This window comes from Acanthisitta chloris, unplaced genomic scaffold (assembly GCF_000695815.1).
Source record: "Acanthisitta chloris isolate BGI_N310 unplaced genomic scaffold, ASM69581v1 scaffold4950, whole genome shotgun sequence".
Taxonomy (NCBI): domain Eukaryota; kingdom Metazoa; phylum Chordata; class Aves; order Passeriformes; family Acanthisittidae; genus Acanthisitta; species Acanthisitta chloris.
In genome coordinates, this window is record NW_008652082.1 from 48,969 (window position 1) to 75,606 (window position 26,638).

Below are 26,638 nucleotides of genomic sequence, written 5' to 3' on the forward strand. Positions count from 1 at the left end.
TCTATAACTGGTGTGAATAAATAACTGTTTAGAGAAATTCAGCATGAATTAATTGACTCCAATATTCTTATTTCCTTTGGGTAATGGATGAATCAAAATTTCCAGAGGAATTTGAGATTACAAGACATTCTTCAGTATCTTGGCATTCAAACAAACTAGCTTCTGAAACAAAACTACTTTAAAATATCAAGTTTAAATTTTAAAATTACATACCTAATGAGCTTAAAAAATTGAAAACATAACCTTTGAGCTCAATAAATCCAAGTTCCTTGAGTTAGTTGAAGTATGAACTTCTATTTTACTTGTAACACAGCAATATTAAAAGTCCAAATATTCTAACGCTGAATATTTCTAGGAATACATTTCAAGTTGCTAGTCAACCACCTCTTGAGTTTCTATACAAAGCAGAAAATGAATTCTTCAAAATAATAAAAACATTAGCATGATGCAAAACTTGCTTTTCCAGCAGCAAGTGTGACAGAGGAGCACCATATATCTTTGTAGTGCAGTATTTACTTCTGGTGGTCACATGTGTGACACTGTGTTCTGCAGCCAACAGCCACAAGAATGTCTCTGTGGGAGTGGCAGGAAACAGCTTCCTCACCCTGGGACAGTACTGTAACAAACAGGGAAGGAAACCCTTTTGATGGTGTGAGCTGTCATGCTGCCATGCTGCAGCCTTCCTCCTTGAGCTCCCAATCCCTTTGCTTTGCATTCTGGTAAATTAGCCAGGAAAGGCTTCCTTGCCTTAACTTCTTCCTTTTAACACGTGACATGTGCAAAATGACACTTCTAAAGAAAGAAGAACTTCCCCTTGAGTCTCAGTGTTCAAGTGATCCATAGTACCCTGTGCTTTAGTGAGGTCAGCAAGTAAAGAAAAGAAAGAAACATTCCTTTTTCAACATATATCCAACAATTACTGTACCTCAGATATTCCCTTAGAAAAAATGTTTCTTCCATCAGTGGCTTATGTGGCACCATGTCTTGCCTCAAAGCAGAGGTAATTCCAACATAAATTGAAGAAAAGATTTCTGTCACTGAAGGGTTCAGATAACACCCTGCTATCAGATCTTCTTTGTGCATGATTTACAACATTGCTTGCCATAAAATTTGTGGTTACAGACACCATGCTGAGGCACCAGATGGCACCAAGTGAAGAAATCCACACAAGAAGGATCATCTGAAGGAGAAAAATCCAGCAAAATGGTAAGACTGTGTCTTAGCAAGTTGGGCAGTAGTTCTATGCACTTGTATGCATTTGGTAATATTAAAAACACGATGGGTGACCCGATTCAAAGTAGAAGAAACATGAATAAGCTTTCATCTCCAAAATACTGGTTTCTTTTATTTGTTAAGAGCTATTGAATTTGTTAGGAGATCAAATTTGTTAATTTGATAAAGATAGAGCAAATATCATAGGAGGGTCAGAGGCTGAAGGAAATTAAAAATTTAGCGCACACTTTGAAGTTCAGGAGAACAGGAGGAAGGTCCACGTTAGAAGATAAAAAAGTCACCGGTGTTTACATCTCTTGATTGCAAATGTTGTTCTAAAACCAAGTGCTCATACAAATGAGCTTGCCCCACGCTTGATGCCAATTGCTTGTTGCCATTGTTATCGCATGGAGTTTACCTGCACCTCAAAGTAGTGCCAGCTGAGTTTAAGTGGGTGTACACACAGAACACAAGGAAATCGGTGTGCCTGGGCCCTGCTCTGTGCACATGTGTACACAGAGTGCTCTGCTCTGTTTGCTTTCCAGAGGGACTTCTCTCTGGTCCGCTCTGCAGGGAACCTCAGAAATCTCTTTTCTTAGACACTTCAGTCAGGTGCCATGAATCAGGCTTTTAGGACTTTGACTATGCCCTCTTAGTGAAATCTTAATTAACTCAATGGGTAAAGAGACACGATGACAGTGTTTAGCTCTGAACAGCCCAGCTTTTAATTACAAATATAGGTAAATTGTATTGTTCAATTAAGGTCTTCTTTCTCTTCAATTTGTGTACAGAACATTTATACACACAGCTCTGTTTCTTTAAAAACATTTCATAGCTGCTTCTCTCTCCAGTTTTGTAGAGGATGCTTAGTGTTTCTTTAAATGAGCAGAGTGATGATTCATACAGATGATTTATAAACAAATTCACCATGTCTGAGAGCAGTAAAACTCAATGAGATTTAGCAAAATTTATAGCTAAACTGAAATCTCCTGTGAGCATGGGAAAAGATTTCATTCAGCTCTCAGAACTACTGTTTACATGGTCAATAAAAGGAATTTATAAGGAGACTGGAGAAAAACCTAGCCACCACTGTCTGCATTCTCAGATCAGTTACACTGAGTCACAGCAGATAAATGCTCCCTCACATAGCACAGACAACTTCTTCATGTTCTGTGGGCCAGGAGTGAACTCCAGGTCTCTACAGGAACTCCTTTGGATTAATCACTACTGCTTTTCTTCATTCCCTTTTATATGACTGCAAATGTGATTCCATATGCCTTTATCACCCTCAAATTTATTTGAATGAATAAGAAAATAATTTAATAATAATTCTTTTAAAATACACCATTTTTTTCCTCAGTTTTGAAAAACATAAGCCTGCTTGTAAGTTGTAATGGTACAGAAAGAAAATATTGCTCTTCAACAAACACTTGTCCAGGAACTGGTGAGCTCAATACTGAACTGCACTCTTCCCATTCCATAGCACTGCCTTTCTATGCCTCATGGAGTGTCAGGAGGGATGCAGCTGGGAGCTCAGCACCAGCCTTCCTGTCCCTTCACCAGCTGCCACCAGACAGAGTTTGGGAGCACTCAAAGCAGACAACAGATGAAACATATCGACCACACAAAGGAAGGAAAGCTGTTCTGATTAAGAAAGGAAGAAGCCCACCTATATGAAAGGGTAAATTTTAAAAAAATACAGATTGCTGTTTAAAAGAAAATGTATAAGCACTGAGGAGGCAACATTAACAAATCTTTAGGCCCCCTTTGAAAATCAGAGGGCAATGCTAATATTACAGAGGTATGGCCAAAAATGTTACACTTGGGACCTAATCCAAGGACTACTGGAAAGAGCACAGAGTCCCATGAAATTCAGTGGATGGAGATCAGGCAGTCAGTTCCTTATTTCTGTTTACTCAAGTATTTATAGGTTGTGCAGATTTTTATTTTTTTTAAGCAGTTGGATTTACTGGGAGTTACGGTGACCGTAACTGCGTCTAGCAGAGGGATGGAAATGACCCAGTTTGTCTAGGAAAATGTGCAATCTTTCCCTGAAACATTAATTTCTTGCCTCTGATCACTGAGCTGGAGCTGCATGGCTGAATAGAGACTGATTTGCTGCAATGTGATTCCAGTACAGCTGGTTTCCTCTCTTTTTGCTGGTTTAGATAGAAAGTTAAAGCTCAGTGAGGAGATAATTGACCTCTAGAGCCTGACGACCTAGGTATAATAAAGGGAAAGGGGCTCCTGCAGATGTGAGGAGAGAGAAACAGGCCAAGGCCAAAATTAGTAACAGACAGTACTTCAGACATGAAATATGGCAGGGGAAAGCAGGGGTGAAAGAAAAGTCCTTGCTATATCATAACAGAAAAGGAAGTTATACAGAAACTCCAAAGTATAGCAGAACCTTTTAAGAAGGTTAATTTGAAGTGTTTGGAGCATTTTCTGATAAAAACTGCAGGACTATTTACTTGTCCCTTTTAGGACCATTTCATCTCTATATCCTTATTTGGATTCAGGTCCCCTGATAGATCAATTTGATACTTTGCATGTCTTGAGCTGATGCAGTAGAATGGTCTGAGTCCCACTGGATTTCTCAGGGTTCTTGTGCACAGGGAATGCTAGGAATTGGGGCAGACATGGAGATGGTTGGCTAATGTCAATTTACAAGATGCAGGGCCAGAGCTTGACCTCTGCTCCTAACTTCATTACCACATTTCTCTTGCAATCCAGCCTAGGTTTCATAGAGGTTACTTTCAGGTCCCAGTTTTAAAATGGTAACAAGATAATGTGCAGTAATTGAAAGTTCACATTTGCAGCGCAGTGCTTTAGCATACCTACATAACCAGCATTACATGGGATAAACCTGGACCTCCATGAGCTTTTATCATGCAGTTAGGAAGGAGGCATGAATAGTAACCAGTCTGTATGCAAATATATGTGATGGAGTAACACACCACTCTACGGTGGTGCTGAGAGAATTCTTCTTCCATCATTCCAAGTGGCACAAAGCCTCTCACCTCTACCCTGCTCCTCACACTGAAGAGGTGGAGAGGGATGCAGTAGATTTGCAAGTGGGGAGAGAGCTTAATTTCATGCTCCCTGAATGCATTTCATGCACTGATCAGAGGCTGTGGGAGTAGACTCTGTGTCACTGGACGAGTGCCACAATGTGCTTGCTCTGGTCAGCAAGAAACCATGAGAACAGTAAGTGTAAACAGCACCTGGAAGGAGGAGGTGGATAAGAAGTCTGACAACTACTGCTAAGGACTGTAGATATTATGCAAACGAGGGATAAGAAAAGGGAATTATGGGTAGACAAATATGCGGGAGTATGCGTGATATGAAAGTACTAGGGAGCTGTATAAAAGCTAGTTGGGAGAGAAAATAAAGGTCTTCGTGTGTGAACAGTGATGAAGTCTGTGCCTCATTGCCACAAGAGGCCGTAAGAAAAGAAGTCGAATCTAGTCAAATCATTTTTGAAGTCCCAGGATCTCGGTGCGATCTGAAGCCTGGGCCAACTTCAAAAGACTAAAAAAAAATGGCAAATTCTTATTGCTTAGTTCCAAAGTTGGTATTATTAATCACAAAGCAGTATCAGCATAATATGCTTCTGCTATTCAACAAGAGTATAAAGGTGCAGCTCAGAAACAGAGTGTATAACTTTTTAATGTACAGTTTTTTAACATATCCCTGTTTTTAAAATCTTCTCTGTCAGTTGTACTTTCGAGTCTGCTTTAAGAGGGCTCACTTTGAGACTAGAGATGCTGTAGTATCAGAGAGTAACCGCAAATCTGAAAGTCTGGGAAGAAATCATTTATGCAGGAACACACCAAATACTGATCCTGTAACAAATACTTGGATGTAACAAAAATATGATTTCTGATGGATATAGAATTCTAAGCACCCAACACTTCTGCAGCATGTAGAGCTGAGTTTTACCTCTTTTCACAGGGACTGGGCAGAAGTTGGTATTGCAAGCTCTCAAGACAGCTGGTTTCTGATGAGGCATGCACCCAGAAGCTGGTCTCCCTTGGCGCAGGCACTGCACGCTCCGGGTCTGCACTCCCCCTCCACAGGTCACTGTACACTGAGGAGAGGAGAAAAGGAAAAGCTGTCTTTCATTGCAGAGACTCTGAGAGCCCATGAAAGCCAAAGGGGGAACTTTCAAGGGCCTTGGATAAGACTTGCAAAGCAAGAGAGGTCATGATTGGATGTGTTGCTGTTCAGAAACTTCCATGAGGGCCATCTTGTCAAAAACATATGTGTCTTTTGTTTATTTAAGGACTCAGCTGAAAATGTGGTTCCTTACTTAGGCATAGAGACAGAAACTGAACATTTTAGAACACCTGTTACTAATTGTCTGCACTGATTTCTTTTGATCTTTGAGCCTCTGGTCACAATCCTGCTGCCTGCAGAGAGAGAAAACTCCCATTGGAATCATAATTATGGCAGTATCTGGGGAAAACCACTATGTTTGCAGAAAGAGCTATGAAGTATTTTAACATTAATAAGCTTTTTACTTGTATGTGTTTCATGAAAAGCAGTCTTTAAGATAAATGTGATCACTTTCATCTGATTGCATTTTCATCAATTGTCAGGCATACATTGTTTCATGTAAATATTATTAAATGAGCATGTGGCTTATTGATATATGACTCATTAAGAAGATAAGTTCCAGAAATACAGAAGCTTGTTTGCAAGAATGTAGAAACAAATACAGACTGATCCCATAATTAATCATAGTATTTAGGGAATTCCAGGCAATCTGTGCAGATGCTCAAATACATTGTGCATAGAGGTATGTAATAGTTCAACCACAGTGTACTTCAAAGAAGACTGAGAAGAAAGTGTTGGAAAATGAGTGTGGAATGCAGTACCTCTCCAGCATGAATATAATTTTTAGGTGACATTCTTCAGTTTCAGGACAAAGAAATGAGCTGCACCAAACTACACGATGGATGTAGACCTGCTGTATCACATTTCAGTGGCTGAGTGGTGTGGCCTTCTTTAGGGAATGGCTATGTGCAGGAGACACCTGGGGACTGTTAGTACTGGAGATAGTTTGGCTGTACCATCAGAGTTTTGACTACAGCAGAATGTAAGGCTGGAGCTAGCTTTAATCTGCAGCCTGGACTCACATTGCCACAGTCACAGTGCCATGGTTGTCAGCATTTTATGCCCACCAGGTGTTTGTGCCACTCCAGCACATTCTCTGTGTCATGATACCACAGCTCTCCCTCTAAGTGTGGTGCTCTCCAAACCCAGCACTGACACCTCACCTGCTAATCCCAGTGCATGTACTGCCCAGGAGTCAGTCACACTGCAGTCATGTTGTTCTGTGGTGCTGTGCAGTGAAGAGCACCAGGGGATGTGCCTTGACCTACTGTACAGAGAAACTCGCTCCTTTTGCAAACTCTGTAAGAGCCAAGACATGAACCAGTGCTGCTGAAAGACTGCTAGCTAGGACAGGGAGAAAGAGGTAAGAAAGCTTCACACTCCTACCTGCTGCCAGGGCGAGGAATACCAGCCAGACACCATGTTATATGTCTGTGATGGACAAGCTCCCTTGTTACAAGCTTCTTCCAGGTTCGTGTTTGGTTTCTTGATGTTTCTGCACCTTCTCTGAGGAAAGGTGATCAATTTCCCATGGAGGCTCTTCTCGCTGCATTTCAGCTCTCGCCTTTGTACACCTGGGCCGCAGGAGGCTGAGCACTGCAGGAGCAAAACACACCCTTTACATCTACAGATGCACTCAGGTAAAGAGGGATGTGCTATGTGCAAGAGACCCTAAATTATGCATTATAAAACTGAACAAAGTTTTGCACTGTAATGTGCAAACTGAAATATGGATCCAAGTTGGTGAAAGTCCTGACTAACAAAGACATCGGGGCACATCCAACTACATCTGTGTTTTGTAGCAGCATGCCTAGAACACCTGATTTTCAAATGACAGCTCAGCTTGCTTTCCTCCCCATGGCTTGTGTGTGCCCTGAGTCTACATTGCCAAAGAACAGCAAAGTCAGACAGTGAGCCATGTAACTGCACCACTTTACCTCACTCCAGGAAGAAATCACCCACTGGAGCTGGTCGTTTTTGGGACAGCGTCCCAGCACACAGGTCTGCTGGGATTCGGGTTTATTGTCTCTGCTGCACATGCTTTCAGGCAAGATTTTCACTTTGGGAGAACCAGTACTTTTGCAGTAGACATCCCGTTTCTTAATACCTCTCCCACAGGTCTTGGAGCACTGTGATGGAAATAAATACTCATTTCAACTGGAGAAAATGAATTGCATTATTTGTATTTTACTGCAGAGCACAGAAACCATAGCTAATGTGCTGTGTAGCTGCCATTGTAATATAAGCAAACTTGAAATTCTATTGGCAATTAAGTAACAGTAACATCTGTATGTCACTTGTAAGACATTGTTCTAAGTGTTTTCTTAATGTAAATTATGAATGCTCACAGGCTCCTGTAGAACAGGTAAGTAATACCTCTATTTTATAGATGAGCTAAGTTGGACTTGTGAGCAAAATGCTTTAGTGAACAAAAAGCTTTTTTCCTTGCTGAATGCTGGTCCTAACCCCCCATTGCAGAATCTCCCATGGTAAGATGCTCTCAGCTATTTGTTATTTTGTCCTCACCTTGGCCTAGAGGGATGAGTTAGAGGCAGAGAAAACTACCCAGGGAATTGATACATAACTCCTTCACCAAACGAATCTCACCACAAGACAGAATCTGATACAGACAATGGTTAAGAAGTTTGACCAAATATATTTTAATTGCCAGCTGCAGCTTAGGACAAGACATCAGTGAATAGATATGAATTGCTGTACTGTGGTTCAGTGGAACAGACATTCTGTAGTTTTCACTGCCTTAGCATACAACAAAATGCCTGAATGAGCCATTTCTCATAAAATTAAGAAATAAACAGCCCTGAAATAATGCTGCCAGCTTTCTACCTTCTTGCATCCTCCTTCTAATAGTCCTTTCAACTAATAATTATGGGGCATATTCCAAGGCAGAATCGTGTACTATCAGTACTTGCACCAAATTACAAATGGTTTTAAAAGATTTCATGAAAGCACACTTGTGCTGAGAATGTAACAAATATCTGCATGGTGAGAATCTGTGGTTTCAATCCTTCCCCAAACAAACAAAAATACCTTTTCATTTAAAATGACACTGATTTGTGTAGACAGGCTGGGTTTGGATTAGATATTAGGAAGAAATCCTTCCTTGTGAGGGTCCTTTGAGTCTGTGATGTAACAGTGTTCAGCTGAATCTTAAAATCTTCACTAATTTGTTCAGTAGGCCTATTCACTACATTTCATCAGGACTCATGAACTTAATTTTTACAGACTTATTTGAAAATCCCAACTTGAATTTTCAACCTTTTAAAGAGGATGAAAATGTATTTTTTTACTTGTCTTATTTACTTATTGATTTTAAAGGAAAGAAAGTTTGAAAGTGTGAATGCATTCGAAGACCTGGGTTTTCTGATCTCCTGTCACATTCAGGTTTACTTCAGATGCACTGGAAGAAAAAGTGTCTTTTTGAATGTTAAAACTCTTTTATGATGGACTATTGAGTAGTTACTTGTCAGTCACAGAGCATTCCAGGGCACTCCCCTGGAGAGGCAGTTCATGCTTCTCAGCTGAGAATGCTGAGGTCAAGATGTTCTTGAACACTGAAAGAGTAACAGGACCAGGAACAGAACACATACGTAATAGATTTTTCAGTAAATTTAAATTCATCTTGAATCTCACTAAAAGGTAAAAATAGAACTATTGTAGCTCCTTTTGCTACGTGTACCGTCATCTCTCTCTGAACCCCCAGATTTCCCAGTACCTCATTTACCCTTAGACTAACCGTTCATACCAGCATCAATAGCAGTGAAAGATGGAGCAGAGCTGAGCTTTGTGTAAGTGTATGTGGGTTTTTTAGCTCAGGTGGTTTATTGTCAGGCAGCTCACAGGTGTGTAAAGCAGGGGGTGTACACACAGGAATCTGCCCAAGGGCCTCATGCCCCTCATGGCAATAACTGCAGCAGCACTCTGCTTGCAGTACAGTAGCTACTCTAATGAAGGCAAAAGTACAGAAATTATTAGTGAATATGTAAATCAACCCTCAATCCACATACATGTGTGCACATATTTCTTCATTCTTTGACTGTCTGTCATCTCTGAGAGAAGTCAATATTGCTTGGCAAGTAATCTCAGAGAGGGTTAATGGCTCCATAGAATTCAAAGAGCCTTAAGTTTTGAAACCAGAAAGAATTATCCATCTATTTGTATGAACCTAAATGAACTCCACATGTCTGCTTCTGGCCAGCCCTCCTGTCTGAGCACTTCTGAGGGTTGGTTATGATGCATATATAGTGACATGCTTATACATACATAGTTTACATATTCTCTTTATGACGAGAGCCACTTGCAAAACACTGATCTTCACAAAATTTTCACTATTCTTCTTTTTTAAGGAGATTGTTTTGCAATATTTTCCTTATGCCAGCAGACAAAAGTGTAAGTTTGTCTCCAAATTACCTGAGACCATGGGCCAGGGCTCCATTCAGGTGGGCAATCATGACTACTGCACATCTGCACCTGTGGTGGGGTGCTGACAGGACACAGGGAATGGGAAACAACCTCCTCTCTTTGGAATGCCCTTTTCTGGATGCACTGAATGAGACGACTTTGCTGCCCTCCTCCACAAGATTTGCTGCATGTGCTCCATTCACCTGCTGACCAGCTTAAAGGAGGAAATATATGTTAGAAACACAGGAGTGCAATTATCTTTATAAGATCAATATGTATGAGCCACCTATCAAATATGAGTTATGCAGGGATCCTGCTCAGCCTATCTCCTGATGCACTGCTATCTGTTCAGGCAATCAAAGAGCTGTAGTTACATAATCTATCTTCAAAGCATGGAACATTTCTTAGGGATGAAATATAAGTCACACAACTAGAAAAATGAGCATTTTTTATTTACAGTTCTCATCTACTAGAACCAGCTTGCCTATGAATCTGCCCTGGAATCTGGAATTCCACAGGGACCAAGAGATGCTGCCATTGAGGCTGGTGGAGTATTTACAAGATATAAGGGTCTGCTTAACAAATTACCATTCCTTTTTAACTTTGAAAACATCTCTCTCAAGCAGGAAAAGTTTTTAATAAAGAAAACTTGGATGGGGCTCCCAGCAACCTGGGCTACTGGAAGGTGTCCCTGCCCATGGCAGGAGATTGGAACGAGATGAGCTTTAAGGTCCCTTCCAGCCCAAACCATTAAACGATTTTATGATTCTATGACTCTAGGATTTAAATATCCTCTGACTTAATAAATTTGGCAGACAGAGACAATGTAGAATCTAAATAAAACAGAGGAAATTGAACCAGAACAAGCTGTTGGGCAGTTCTGTGTTTGAGGCACAGGCATGTTGCAGTTACATGTCAGGTCTGAGGAGTTATTGCCAGTTGCTTGGGGTAAGTGCAGTTTTGAAATGCCCATAGCTGCTAAGTATTTCTATTCTTGAAGGACTGAGTGGGTCCCAAGCCATTGTGGAACACTTTGAAACATGCAACTAAGTGCCTTTGTCCTCAAAGGCTTCCAGTGTAAGACCATAAATAATAGTTAGGTAGGAAAACACAAGTGAAGAAACAGAGGAAATTATGAATGACTACATGATTACTTGTTGAGAACTCTTATTCAAAGACCCAGCACTGAAATGAAACTAAAGATTTTAAAACAGCAGTTTTACAAATTTTGAAAGGTCCTTGTCTCAAATCTGACTGCTTGGCCTACCCTGCTTCCACAGTGTCTCACAGCATCAGTCCTGTGACCACTGGAACAGCTGCTTACATACAGTTTTAATGACAAGAAAGCTTTTTTTCCTGTGTGAAAGATGCACAGAATCCCATTTGCCTATGTGCTCACATCTGCCTGAAAACAAAGCTAATTTTAATTTGTAAAAAATGCATAAAAAGCCTATTTTTGAAAAATGCCTTTGGGAATAGAAGAACTCTTAGAGTCTAATAACTTCAGTAACTGCCAAAAGTACTGGGAAATATAAAAGGCACTAAGTTAAGGACAAAGAAATATTAATGTCAGTAGTTATATAATTCCAGAACATGTCAGAAGTTTCCTTTTTGTCTGATTTATAAATATTTGGACCACTGCACTACAAACGTCTGAAAAAAAGAAGTTTTAATCCATTTTACAACTTTTAATTAGTTTGCCTTGATGTTTCTGACAGCAGTAATTCGTAGAGCAACCAAAAGTGTTCCTTTTAAGCATTTATCCACCATAACTGCCCAGAAAGCTCTCCTCTTCACAGAGGAGAAGGCAATAAATCCACTTTAATGTCCTCTAGTAAGCTGCCATTTTCCAAGATTATCTGGGCTGTGATCCAAGAGTATCTTTCATTAGCTCAAATGACTAAATAATTATGACCAGATTTGGCAGTTCTGAAATCCAACAACAGTGTTCAGTGCTGGTGCCTTTCTGTGTTCTTACTGTTGGGACACTAGTTTGGTCCCACTCAAACTAATAAGCCTTTCTTACACAGCAATTATTCCTCACTGACCTTTAAAAGTCTGGAGCCTCCTTTATGTCCCAAAGCTGACACACTTGTATCTCATCTGTTAGTCACCTCCTTCCCTTGCTTGTTCTGCCTGCCATATTTGGTTTTGCTTTATTTGCTGGCTATTGAGCATTCTTTGTTTCCTCCATGGTATTTACTCAACCTACATTTTTTTCTGTTGGCAGTGTCAGGTTTATTGGAAATATTACACGCTGTGACATTCTGGGCATAGTCCTCCACAGAGATATTCTGGCACAGTTTCGCTCAGCTGAATGGCAGTCTGTTAATTTAAGGCATGGTCCTACATGCAGATCCTCCATACCTTAATATATCCTAAGCATTTTAAGAATAATTAATTAGTAAGTTGAACTCTTTTTCCCAAGAGGTGCTTGGGGCTTCTACATTTTTCTTTTTGTACTCTTTTTAGGGTTCAAATCATTAATTGTGTTTTAAAGTAGTAAATCATAGAATAGCTGCAATTTCAGCATGAATACATTGCCCCATGTGTCAAAACGGATATTCAGCATTTTCAGTGATAGGCATATCAGGGGATGTTCAAAATACATTGGGATCTCAGGTTAATAGAAATGGAAGTTTTGTTTGTGTTCAACAGAAATTAATATGATTTGGGTGGAGCCTTATGCCACATCAAAACAAAGGTAAGCATAAAGAGCCTATAAAGACTCCCGAGGACATCACAGACAATACATTTCTGTGTGCATGATACTGAGTGCATTGGATAAAAAGAGTTCTGGCAGAATGTAAGTTGCATATGAAAAGATTGTGTTTGGTTACAGAGATTACTTAAAATTGGTATTGAGAAAATCATGTGGCTAAATGCAATGTAAAGAAACTGCTGAAGCAGGAACATGGGACTCTCATGTCACATGCTACCATTACTTAAACCTTATTGCTACTGTTTTGTGGTCATAGTGTATAATTTGCCATTTGGATTTTGTGTACTCTGCTGTACTCTTCAGATTTTGCAGGAAATTCCAAACTATTACTGGGCTATTTTTCAGTATGTTCAACATATTGCAAACTATGGGTTTTTAAGTAAAAACAAAGTCACTGCAGAACATACACATCATTTTACTTTGCCCCATCATCCTCTTCTGGACTGGCATAGATGAGGAATGATCCATATTAAACTCCATTAAATGTGTTATTTTATCAAGTATGTACATGAGTGGGCTTAGCCAACTGCTTTTACAGTCCTGTTGCTTTTATCATGAGAGAGTAAAACCAGCAGATGACATCAGGTCTAGACCCTTCCTCCATTTCATCTGCTTCAATGCATCTTCAACTGTATTAATCTCCCACTGAAATACTCTTTCATTTTTTTCCACATATCACTTCAGAAAATCTCCTTTTCCAGAAGTTCAAGTGCCTTGTCCAACACAGTACAACTTTTCTGTTCTTTAACAGCAAATTAAAAAATGCTAAGGTTGCAAAGATAGGAATCAAAGAGTGAAAAAACTAGCAGGAGAAAGAAGGCGAATGTGCCTTAAACCTACCCTTTTATATTCTAAGCCACATAATACTGTGCTTAATTACATGAGCACACAACATTTTTTTTCCAAAGGACACCAACTATAGCTACCATAAATCAGTGTAACTTCCTTGGTTTTTACATTGATTTAGACCCCTTGGTTTCTAAGTGCTTATGTATATGTCAATGTCTTCCTTTGCTAGACACCCTTCTTGCATATTTTCAAAAACTGGATTATTCACATAGGCAATGTCTTCATATTTATTTCTGTGGGCACCAGGAGCATTGCTGACAATTTATTTGGCTTAGTCTTCTTCCTGGTACCATAATACTCTGTGGGACATTTTGTCCAAAAATCACTAATTACACCTCATAAGATTCTTTTAACTTAATCTAATATCTGGAATTTGAGTCATGGGCCAACCTTCCACATGGGGAACAGCACTTTACTCAGGAAATGGACTTAGTGATTCAAGATGAGTAAAGGTGACTGAACAGGCCTCAGATGCAGCTGGATTTGCTCCATCTCACACAGCTCACCCCTGCACAGTGACAGAGCAGAGCAGCCTTCAGGAGGCCTATCTTAGCAACACTAGATACACCATGTGCCCCACTGCTGTCTTCTGGCAGAAGCTGACAGGACTCACATCTTTAAACAGTTCCTGGTTGACGTTACAGAATACAAAGGGGTTCAGCTAGCAGCTGCACAATTCCATGTGCTGCCGGAGAAGACTTCCTTCATGGCACACTGAGACATAAGGCACAGCAAACAGATACAAAAACAGAGAGAACTTACTATGCTGGGCAGGGATTAGTGTTGCATAGTTTTGTTTCAGTTAAAGGCTTCATCCTTGGGCCACAAAGGGAGGCGTTAACCCGTGCACGATGATCTTCTAAACAAACTGCTTTTGCTGTAATGTGTCCTATGGAAGTATTAAAAAAAATACACTATAATAAACATTTATTCAATATATAAGAGAAAAAGTAGTATGGAACAACTTTAACTAAACAAGTCCAAGCTCATTTTTGCTACAATTCCACTGACTTGAACTAAATAAAACAGGATTTTTTTTGGCAACATGTTTTTAAGATTGATTTCCTTCTCTTTAACACAGGTACTACTGAAATCAGATTGAACATTTCAGTTATAAACAGCATATTTGCAGAATCTTCCCCCAGCAAAAAACTGCCATTCTTCAAATCCTAATTCCCTGCAGACACTTGCAGCACTTGCTTAGAGCCCTCCTCATGCACTTGCAAACTGCATATGAACATCCTGCAACACTTTTACAGACTCCAGAATTCTATGGGTTCCTGTACCTAAACTCAATCTAGTGTCAGCATCAGGACAGGTTACAGAGAAGACTGCAAATGCCTTGAGAGATGCAGTGATTTTATAGATTTATCTTTGAGCTGTATCATTCACCTCACACATGGTTCATTGGGCACAGCGAGTCACATTTGGAAACACAGTTGTTTGCATCATTTTTATATCCATGCTGCAACCTTTTAAAGGGAAGGAAGAAAATACAGCTGTCATAATTTACGGCTGGAGTGCTCCTGGTGGGTCTTTCTTTCATAAGCAGTTTACTGAGATGCTGTGAAGTCTGCCAACACACTAGCAAGATAGTTCTTTGTTACTCAGTCATATTCTTTGGTATTGAAGACTTCCCATGTGCCAGTTTTCTGCTTTCATTACATCCCAGAATTACTTTGACTGATAGAACACCCGGGATTTAGAAGAGGAATATAGCGAGAAGGAATCCTTAATTTATATGGAATTTCAGACTGACCTAGCAGAACTAAAATATTGGCAATTAAACAGTGAGAAGATCGGGGTGCAACTGTCAGTAAAGGTCTTGATAATATCTTAGTCTTCAGTTGCTCTTTACAGAAATGATAAATTTTCCTCATTATTTGATTCAATATACCCAAAGTACAACATCAAACCACATATTTAATTCCCATATTACTTCACCAGCAAGACATCATATGCATACAGATTGACCTAAACACAAAGGTCTGAGCCACTGTAAGAGACATGAATTGAGACTGGCATGGATTTTACTTTTTTTCACTATGAAGGAAACACAAAAACACTTCATCTGTGTTCTAAGTTGTAGAATAAAAAAAAATAAGAACCAGGTGTTCAGTGTAAACCCCTGTATGTATTGATACATTTGCAAAATTAAAGGCAGCTGAAACGTTTGAGGTGCTTTAAAAAATCATGAACAAGAGACCTGGCAATGGGAAAGTCACCTACCACCACCACAGATAGCTGAGCACTCAGACTGCACCGTCACCCAGGAGTAGCTGTGTTTTCTGACAGATGTCTTGTTTTCAGTGTTGGTTTTGGGAAAAGTATATTCCCAAGCAATCCCAGGATTTTTGCCTTGTAACAGGATCTGTAGAGGGGTATTTGGGGTTTGTTTAAAAAAATAGGATTCTGTCATTCTGAAGAAAATGAACTACACATGATACACATATAATAAATAGATACACACCATGCTTGTGAAAGAATTTTCAGGAGGCCTAAAGGAAAAACCATCAAAGCAATTCCTGAACAGCAAAGCATTGCTTGGCCTAACATCTGCAGGGCCTGTAACAGAGGAGTGCAGAAACACACAGTCCAGCAGAACACCCCTGTAAATCAGGGGGCATCTGTCTGGGTTGGTGAAGTAGAAATGCCTTCAGCAGACGTGGAATATCCCAAAGACTTTGGGCACTGCCACAGCTGCCCCAGCGCAGCTCTCAGTGCTCTGCTCCTGCACCTGGCCCTGCCCAAGATGGTACCAGCACTCACTGGGAGCCCCTGGCAGGGACCAGAGTCTGCCTGTAGCAATGGAGTGGATGGATTCGGGATCTGGGGCTGGGAGGAATTTACTCTCTCTTAGCAAGCCCAGTCCAAGCTAGCTGATCCTTCCACAAAGCTTTCCATGAAGGAAGCCTTTGCCCATTAAGTAAGGACTCAAACGCTTTACTGAAAGAAGCAAAGCAGCAGTAAAGGTCTGTGGGGCTGGAAGTAGAGATGGTTGGAGGTGGCTTCTTGAGGCTGAGGGTATAAAACAGAAGGGTTTTTTTTCTTGAAAAGTAATTCTTTTCTATGCAGACTGGTGATACATTTTGTTTGGAAGACACTCAGCTGGTATTTTTCTCATCATGATTGAAGCTGATAAAGCTTCAGTCCAGGAGAGAGCCTGTCCATGGGGGTCTACAGAGCAAAAAGGATTGGAAAAATCTTTTATTCATGATTTAGCATACCATGTTAGAAAATGTATAGAAAGTGTGTTTACTGACTATAACAACAAACATTGCTATTTAACTCAGGGAGCCCAGCTTTCAGGGTGCACTATTTTAGTGGGGAATTATACGACAGTTTTCATGCAGGCAACTTTCTAAAATTCACTGTATTCATTTCAAGACTGAATTATAATCAATGCAAGATGCACGAACATCTGACACATACCTAAATTTGGGGAGAAATTTCTATTTAACAGCATTTATTTTATAAACCTTTGGGCAGCAAAGTGCATTTATATTCATACTTAATAGAAACAGTGCAAGAGTTTACAGTTACAGAGCTCTATTACATTTTAATTCTTCACCAATATGGATCTTGTCATAGAAATATAAAGAGCAGGTGCAGTTAACCTCAGTTCCTAAATACGCTTTTTGCTAAGCACTAGCATTTCAAGTACAATTCAAGTCTGTGTTACTGATTGACATTCAAGATATTAATTAAATATCAGTTAAGTTCACATGATATCCGACCTGAGGCTTAAGCAATCCATGTATGTAGAGCTGATCTCTGTATTCTGCTTTCATAAAATAGCAACCAACTTGCATTTATGTTAAGACCAAGGAATATAATGACATTTTGAAATGTAGCCAAGGGTTTTAAAGTATTCTGAAAATGTACGTATTGGAAAACAGAAATTGCCCATGACAGTGAAAATTCAGACAAAATTTACATGATCTCCAGCTCAATAATGCTGAACAGATGAAGGACCCGGACTGCATACTGTTTACTTTCCTAGAAGAAAGAAAAACAGATGCTCTATTTTCCACTCTTAACAGCTAAAGATTTTATTTCAGTTAGGGAAACTCAAGAACGACCCAAACTGATAATACAGCCACTAGGGCTGCAAAACGCAAAATAATTCCAAAAGAATTGGAGAGTATCTGCCTTCTCATGGAAGGATTCAGATTAGAAGATCCTTCAAGCACAGGTAAGGGGAAGTATTTCACATGAATTTTTCCATCTCACCCATCCAAGCTTAATTCATGAGCACCTTAGAATACCTGTGAGATTATGGAAGAAATAGATCTGAGAGTGGTTACTGACCTCTTTATTTTGACTGAAAATTCTTGGTAGAGATAGTATTATGGATGTGCTTTAGGGATGAGTTACAGATGCAAGTATACATCACAACAGGTTTATAAGACCAGGAGTAAAATCAGCCTGAACTTAGGAAACATTAGAATTGAGAGTGCTGTGCAACTTCTCCTGCCCTGTACAGATGCACCCCAAACCTTTGGATTTCATACTGCTTCCCAGAAAGCCTCTGTGATGTCCAGAGCCCCCAGCACATGGTGCTCATTTATGAGCATATCACAGAGTTTCTGCACTGTACTTTATGCTTATTCTTTGATGTGTGGTTCTATGCCTCTACTTATTGTAGTCTATTCAAACCATTCCCAGTGTAACTTTGTTCAGGACTTTTTCCCCTTGGCTATTCATCACTATCCAATGCAAATGTTTTATAAGATTTAACAGCCCCTTCAGATAAGGAAAACAACTCTTCTATATAAATTTTTAATTTTAGAAAACTGTGAGACTGCTGATAGCAAAAAGTCCAACTGTTAAAACAGCTGTTCCACAGTCACTTTGAATCTTGAACCCCGAGTCGACAGGTTTTAAGAGTTTCCAGATAAAACAGGTTGCAGTAACATGTGCTCACTCCTTTTCTCTTGATGACAAATTGAGACAAATATCTAAAGTGTAAAGTTTCAGAACATGTGTTTTGGAAAAAAAAGGGGTTTGTTAATTCTAGTAAGAATTGAGTCCTGGAAAACTATTCTTTAATTAAAACAATTCCTTCCCTGATCTTTCTTTCAGACCAGACCTCAGAATGTTTTAATTTGCTTTTACTCATCAGAAGGTCCTGTAAGCCCAACGTATTATCACAGATCTCAGCCTTTCAGGCAGCCAGAAACACTTTCGCCCATTTCAGCAGGTGTTCTGTGTTCCTTCAAGAGCAGAGGCTGAAATTCTGTCTGGCCTTTTAGTAAGTCATGTCAGCAGAGGAGGAGGTTTTGTCCATACCACACAACCTTCTGTGAGTCCTCATCTCATTTGATTCTGACAATTGTCACAAAACTGTGCTGTGTCAGTGGCCAAGAAAACAGCAAAGTTTAAAAATTAAAATATCGTTCAGTATTAGACTGAACATTTGCCTTCTGAAAGCACTCGTTACCTTGTGACAGTAGAGACAAGGAACAGAATGAATGTGTCCTGAACACAGAACTCAGAACAGGTAAGAGGCAGGATGAGAAGGTAAAAGTAGCAAAGCTTTACTCCTGTTAGGGCAATACTCTCCTGGTGCTTCAGCAGTGCAAAGGGAACAAAGAGGAAATGATCTCGGACGAGTCAGAACAAGACACATTAGCATCTATCACTTCAGAGAACAACCACACAATGGTGTAAGGAACTTGCAGCCTCCAGCTGGGTGAGTGCCTGAGGGATAAATTCTGCACACCAGGCAGGCTGGGGCTGGGCCATACACACTCTAAGACCTTGGGCTGCACCCCCTCCTCGCATATTGGGAAGCAGCCACAACTATAATAGGCAGGTGAAGGGAACTTCCTCTCCATTTCCTGGCCAGCAGCCAAGGCTGGAGCCCCTTCCCACCCAGCTGACTCCAAGAGGAAATGTTTACCAAGCAAGAGCTGCATCACAGTCAGGTGTCCTTCCTCTTGTATCATGTCAGCTACATAGAACACAGACAAAATCAAACTATGGAATAGTATTGGAAACAAAATACTACAGGGCACAAAACCATATGCTTTGCAGTCCCTGGCACTCAGCTGAAAAATAGTATACAATGTATAATGTTCAAGTTTTCATCAGGAATGCAATACTATTGCAGAGTTGCAATTTTGACAAAGTAATGAGCATATAAAAAGTTTTCTATCGTATTTTCAAACATTCATTATAAAGCCTTTCCTTAACAACCCAGTAACTGAAGTCTGCATATTCAGCCAAGTTATCAGATCTACAAATTTGGAAAGACCTCCAGTGCTAGTCTACTTAACTGGACGCAATCCAACATCTTTTCAGCCAACTGGCATTTGATCCCAAATTTACAGCTGGCAAACAACCTCCTTAAACATTTCCAGTTCCTCAATAGAACTGTTTAATGTCTACCTTTAACACATCAACCACCTGACTTCAGACACAACACTCAGCAGCTCTGACCGCAGGGTGCAGAGTTATAAAATTTACAGCTTCTTGAGTTGGAAAACCACAGGCTCTACAGCTGGAATCTGCCGGATCTACTCAGAATAAAAAGAACTGTGGCTCTCGCTTAGGGTACAAAATGTTGAAAAAATGGATAAATTGAACCCTCCTGCGTAAAGAACCTTTTCCTTTTGCTGCCAATTTTGACTTGAAAGCTAAAAAGTTTTCTAAACTAGCTGTGCATCTGCTCCTTTGAGAGTTTTTTTCCTATGGCCATCCTAAGTTTGCAATACAATACTCCATTTTGCAGGTCAAGTTTTCAAAGTCTCTACCATCACTGTTTTGTTGTGACTGACTCTGTGCTTTTCAGGGTTTTTTTTAATTGTAAGATGTGTACGCGAAGTTACTTACAAGACACTGAATTAAGAGAGAATAATTTACACCAGCTAAACTCCTCTTTCTTCCATTATTTTTTTCCAGTGTATAGGAAAGCATACTACTGCCTGGCTTGTAAAAAGCTGAAAAAATCAGTATCTCTGTGAAGGCCTAACAGACATTTACCAATCACTTACAGAGTGAAGCTGAGCACAGAGAAAAAAGGCAGGTAAAGGTCTGTTTTCATCTGCACACATTCTGCATGTGCCCAACTTACAAAATGGGCATGAGCTTTGAATTCCAGCACCCCTGCTAGCTTTAATCTGTGTCTTCAAATTGAATCTAGATTTCCTGGGTCACTCCCATGTTTTGTAAGTTTTTGCTAATTCTTTAGGGGGATGTAACAAAGTTAAGCTACCTGCAGCGAGCGTAGATGGAGAGGTCTGTGCTCTGCTTGAGACCTCCAGTTTTCATCCCCTGTGGGTCTACAAACTGTTTAATAAATATCCTAACATCCAACATCCTAAACCAGATTCCAATTTGTTTGTTCAATCAAGATTAATTCCATTGATTTCTATGAATTTGCTCTGGTTCAAGTAGGATAAATCTAAGCCTACAGCATATGGTGCCAGTGGAAAACTGTTTAAAACAAGTTTTAAAACAGGACAGTTGTCTTGAATGGGCAGTTATTGGATGGGATCCTTGACAATGGCTAACACCAGGAGCTTCAAAGCAAAGTGAGAGAACACCTGTTTGGAAGGCAGTAAAGGAAGAATTGTCCACTGGGTACTTAAGACAGACCTTAAAACAAAAGGCTTTTATCTCTTCAATATTTCTAAAGTCACTTTAAACACAATCCTAACTAAAAGCTTATGACAAACTACTGTTTTTCAAGAAAGTCCACGAAGGTCGTTAAAAGGGAAAAAATGTATCCTTGAAAGGTCCTATATGATCTCATTTCTAGTTCAGCTGTTTCAAATTTATCTTCTGTTGTTACTGTGTCTCCGTTTTTTCACTGTTCACATGCTCAACGTACAATCTTCAGGGATACTGTCCAGCTAATCTCTCCTCACTACAGGAGAACCCTTTTATCCATTGTATTGAATCAACATCTGTAACTTATAAGCACATCTTAGCTCTCTTTAGCCTACTTTCTCTTTAGGGGAAATCAGTACAAATTTATCATCTAGTAGCTAATAATAAATGTAATCCTTTATAACTGCAACTTGGCTTTCTCCCAGTGGCAGTTACATCATCGGTAAAGCCATTCCACCTGGCCTCCTTTCTCCTCTTTTCCCCTAGTGATAAAGAGGAAGTGATTTACTGGACTTAATTAGATATATTCCTGCCTTGAAGCTCCATTCACCTTCTCTTCCTGTGGATGCCTGCCTCTTTACAAAGCATCCTTTCCATCTATTACTTATTGCTGCCAAAATAAGCTCTTTTTTTTTTTTCACAAAGATTTTGCAATTTCTTTATTCAATGTTTCACCAAGTTTGAGGCAAACTTCTGTGAGAATCCTGATCCTGTCTCATCCTGGAAAAGTTCACAGTGCTTTCTCAAATCATATTTGACTTCTCAACTCAGTCAATTCTTCATCTGTTTATTGATAGAAAACCAAATTATAAAGCTCTCATATTTTTTAATTAGTTTATCAGTCCCTCACTATGCAGCAGCATTTTTCATGCTCACAGAACAATTCAGTTTCTTTTGCCCTTTCAGAAGTTCTCCCAGAATGTGAGTGAGTATTTCACCAACTGGATGTCATGAGTGAGCCTCACACAAGTTCTGCATTGCCGGAGCCCTGTGATGGCCATGTCCCTTGGGCTCTGCCAGCCTTTTCAGCAAGGGATTTGCAGCAACTAGTGGTACCTTCTTGTTTGCAGAGCTGGAGAAATGAATGATAAATATACTGACTGCCTTTCAAGTTAACTATTTTTCAGTTAACAGAAAAACACTGACAAGGTCTTTAAATTGGAAGTGCTGACCTTGGATTACCTGTGACCAAATGACAGAAAAGTGAGCTAAATCTATTCAGCTACGTAAAAAAAAAGTCCAGTGTCTTTCTATTTAAGATGAGATAAATATGCTATAGAAACTGTATTTTAGAAACTAGGTATCCATTTCTCATCCTAGATTAGCATCCAACTATATATTATATGCCTATCCCTTTGACCATTGTCTATTACTTCATGTGATCTGAACTGGGTGATTTTGGGAACTGCCTTCTGAATCCATGAATATTTCTCATTTCAGTTTTTATTGGTTGATAAAAACCTACAAACACCAAAATGTCAATAAAACTTACTCCAGAAGGACACATATACACAAATTATGAAGGACCCTAGTTTACTGGTTTTTTCCTTTCCCTCCATCTGCAAAATCAACTCCTGAACAATCCAGAAAGGATTCTGGTGAATCCTAAAATCTCATCATGCATTTACCCTTCTAGTAGTTCTGCTTAGGAAATATTAGTCATACATATTTAATTCCACATTCACCTCACAATGTTCTTCACCTCCTCCTCTGAAAATATTGGGCCACTATAGTTTGCATTTTTTCTTCCACAATCCAGTTAAATTACAGACTTACTGCCCTTTGGGGTTTTTTTAATATAATTATTTTCCATAATTACATACATATAATATATATAAACATATACTTTTATTGGGGGGGGGCAAAATTGTAGGGTAAATAAGAAAAGCACTTTATAGGTCTTTGCCTTGTTTCTTACCCATTTTTTTATAGTGTTGAGGACTGAAAAGCCTGAGTAAATGATACATTCTCAGCTAAGCTATTGAAAACCCTGATAGAAAAGTAAATGCATAGGAGCCTACTGTATTATAAAATATAAATACAAAACATTTCATAGAACTGCAAGGCTGAACTTGTGGTATGTAAGACAAAAGGGAATTTAAAGATTTTTTTTTTTCTTATTTGCACCTCCTCCTTCTCTCTTCACACATGCTTCAGATATTTCTTTCAAGAAAATATTTTGGAGAATGACTGCATTTCTAAGGAAGTGATTGCCTTGAGCACCGACTTGCCAGACCTGTCTGGTCTCATCCTCTCCTGGGTATGTTGCTCAGGGACGTGCATAACCTGAACTTTCTGGATACATGCAGAGTGGTTTGCAGGCAGGAACAAAGTCAAAACCCTGCACCATTCGAGTCACCACACAAGTATCTACCAAAATTGTAACTACAGAATGAGATGGGCACAAGCTGTGTTAATCTGTCTTTCAGTCATAGTGGAATGGCAATAAATACAGCTACAAACTCTCATATTTTCTGCCCACCTGAATAATAAAAGTTCCTGCATTTATGCATGCAATTTATTCAAGGCCTCAATACTTGTAGTGTGCATTTTTACAATGGCTCACACTGAAGTATTCTGGAAAAAACCCAACAAACCTAATCTAGAAAATAAGTATCGTTTTAATACAATCTAATTAAAACACACAAAAAAAACGAACCAAAAAAAAAGACTGCAGGAAGAAGTCAAGGTCCAAACCCTGGAAAGTCTTATCTTACTGAAAACTAACTTAATTGAATAAAACTTGCTGGCAGGACTTTTTTTTGTGTGCCTCTTTGAAAATCACAAATAAGATAAAAATGAAAACAAAGCTACACTGTATTGTGCTTAAACATTCCTTTATTCAGGCTTCTGGTATTTATAGCTGATGTAGGTTTTGTTTCATTATTACTACTGCAAACAGACCTTCAGCAGTATGTGTGTTTTCTCATCAAAGCAGGTTTCTTCAGTTCCTATTGGCATTTTTGCTTCTTACAGTTACTGGTAAATTATAAATACTGCTGATCTCTGAACCCAAATTTCTGCTTTTTTTTTTCAGAATTCAGCTTGTTGAATGTTGCTTAAATTATTAAAAGGGAAAAAATCTTAACTACAGCTCATATCTATGTATAATGGGGGAATACACAACTAGCATTTTTGGTCATCAGAATCCCAAGCTACCAGTGCCAGTGGTGCAGGTATTCCAATAAAAATACAATGGAAGTTTAAATAAACTCTGAAAGGAGCAACAGCCTCCAGTTAAATGTTACATCTTAATAAAACTGTTTAGCATAATTTGATGGAATCAAAATAGAAGTATTATTTGGCATAAAACTTTTTTCTTTAACCTTCATTCTGCAAAGTATGTTCACAATATGCAGCCAAGTTGTTTTGCAGGCAATTGATTATTCATACTTTAGCTCCATAATAATACAGCTCAAATCTTGTTTGTGTTATGACAAATAAGGTTCCTGAGAGTTCAGCTTAATATTTCATAGTATTTGTAAGTATGGTTGTTTCTTTGGTGTAAGGCTGTTTTGGAGATGATTTGCAGACAGGGGAACATGTCTGTAAGTTCTAACCAAACTCTTCTTTGTACTAAAGGAATATCCCTACTAACATACATACACAAAGTGAAAATTCTTCAATGTAGAAAAATGTTTGAAAAAGGCACTGCAAGTTGTGATGGCATTTTGTGAAAACACACACCCTTAGCCCAAAGTCAAACTGTCTGTTCTAAAACATGTGTTCACCCTAAAGTGCTTTAACATATGTTTGTGGTCCATGGACTTCAGCGGTTCTTAAAGACATGTTTAAGTACGTTACTTGGTCAGTATCAACAGCAGTAAAGCTCTTTAGTATTCCAAATAAAAACTTCACTGAATACTTCTGAGAGTTTAAATAAACCTTGAAGAATATATTTTATGTCACAGTCCATACTTGCTCTTTTCTTGGTTTAACAGAACCAAGCTGGGTAAGGAAGCAGGCTGCAGAGCTCAGGCTCCCTGCTCCTGCTGCAGAGAGACAATTTCAGTGTCAGGGGTATGTGACAGTGAAAGGACTGGAGGCTGCTGCACTCACTCTCATGCTCCCCAGGTACACTACGTGCTTGAGAGTGAGCTGACCAGAGTATTGCTGGATCGTGTGGGAAGGAACTGAACCCCTTCTGAGGAGGGCTCCTTCCCTTTCACATGGAAGAAAGGATTCATCAAAACAGACTCAGCAGTTGAGTTACAAAGGCAAAGACCTGTTAGAACTTTCTAACAAAGCAGGCAAACTAATGGGGCTAACAGGCAGTAAAGTCTTCAGCGATTCAGCAGAAACAGACCCTCAGATGTTCTGATGCATTTAAAAGAAAATCTAGAAAAGTACGAATATATTTTTCTTAGGAGAGCAGCAGTAGTGGCCAATTTCAAATTGTAAAACTGGGACAAACTGTGTAAGTACCAAATTTCCTTTATACTAACTATAGTTTCAACACAGGACATCTGGCAGACAAAGTAGGTGATACAAATTAGATTGTGAGATAAACATATATAATAAAACAAGTGAATCAACAGAAATTCTACAGGAGCCTATGTGTGGTACTTTGACCGCCTGTGTTCCAAGGTGGATGTGAAAATGGTTCCATGCACCTGCATCTTCAGAAGCATTATTTGAACCTGTTACCATTGAACATCACCATAATGTTACATTTAATTTTTACATTATTGGATTTTATTGTATACCATGTATGGGACGCATTTTTAATCTCTGTTACCACCATGCAGCAACTGAGAAATGATGCTATACAGTGTGTTCTATGCACCTTCCTTTTCACTGAATTTGTGACAGTTTGCTGAACTTCAGACCACTCGATAAGCTAGTGAAATGCCTTTCAATCCAGCATGATCACACAATTAAGTCTGAATGCTATCATGACTTAACACTATTCTTAAATCTTGCTGAGATCTACAGTGCAGAGCTGAAGCTGTCGTTACTAATTCTGTAATAGACATCAGGAGAAGAATAAACAGAAGAAAGCTTACTTCAAAGACCAGCGTCTCATTAGTCGGTCCTGCTGCATATAGACTCTCTGGATGGCTAAAAGAGCGTTGATAATCAAAAACTGTTCCAGCGAAAGGGAACTTTCCTGGCCAGTCAATTGTCCAATCTCCTGTCAGGTAATACTTTTTACCAAGGTTGCGCACCGCGAGGTAACTGGTGGAGACTTGTATCTCCTGCAGCTGTATGCTGCGTGCGCCTGCGGGAACAGTCACCACGGCATAGTAGTCTGCAAGGAGAGAAGTAACCAACGTGTTTGCAGCTATCATACAGATAGACATGGTTTAGCATTTTTGAGCCAGCTGAAATTATTGCAGTTTAAAAGTTAATGAAGTCAGCTGTTCTGATCCACCAAGTTACTCTGCTTTCACAAGGAAAACCAGTTATGATTTTAACCTGCCCATGTACCCTGTAATCAAAGCAACAATGAGGTAATTCAATTCCTGAAATTTTACGTTGTGATTAAAGACAAGAAAAAGCAAGTTCACCTTAGAAAAATACAGAACACACTAATGGTGGGTCCACTGCAATAGTGTAGCTCCCTGCAGCAGCTGGAAGGTACTACTTCCATCATGGACAAGGGCTGTGAGATTAGATGCACTGGGATGCATAGTCTTCACAACGCCCTGGATACCATGGAATCTCCTGGCTGAGAGGCAGTGCTGTATTACCATATCC

General features: G+C 39.4%; 1 protein-coding gene across 1 annotated transcript in view; it reads right to left on the reverse strand.

The window, feature by feature from the left end:
• Positions 1-660: 660 nt before the first annotated feature.
• ADAMTS18 (ADAM metallopeptidase with thrombospondin type 1 motif, 18) overlaps positions 661-26,638 on the reverse strand; it is a gene marked incomplete at its 5' end in the record, with an annotated part of 73,176 nt that continues 47,198 nt past the window's right edge. Inside the window, 8 exons of the mRNA XM_009075736.1 lie at positions 661-1,180; positions 5,155-5,302; positions 6,718-6,927; positions 7,269-7,460; positions 9,760-9,964; positions 14,084-14,210; positions 15,551-15,692; positions 25,945-26,189. Coding sequence (XP_009073984.1) covers positions 1,065-1,180; positions 5,155-5,302; positions 6,718-6,927; positions 7,269-7,460; positions 9,760-9,964; positions 14,084-14,210; positions 15,551-15,692; positions 25,945-26,189 — 1,385 coding nt within the window. The remainder of the gene's footprint in view (positions 1,181-5,154; positions 5,303-6,717; positions 6,928-7,268; positions 7,461-9,759; positions 9,965-14,083; positions 14,211-15,550; positions 15,693-25,944; positions 26,190-26,638) is intronic.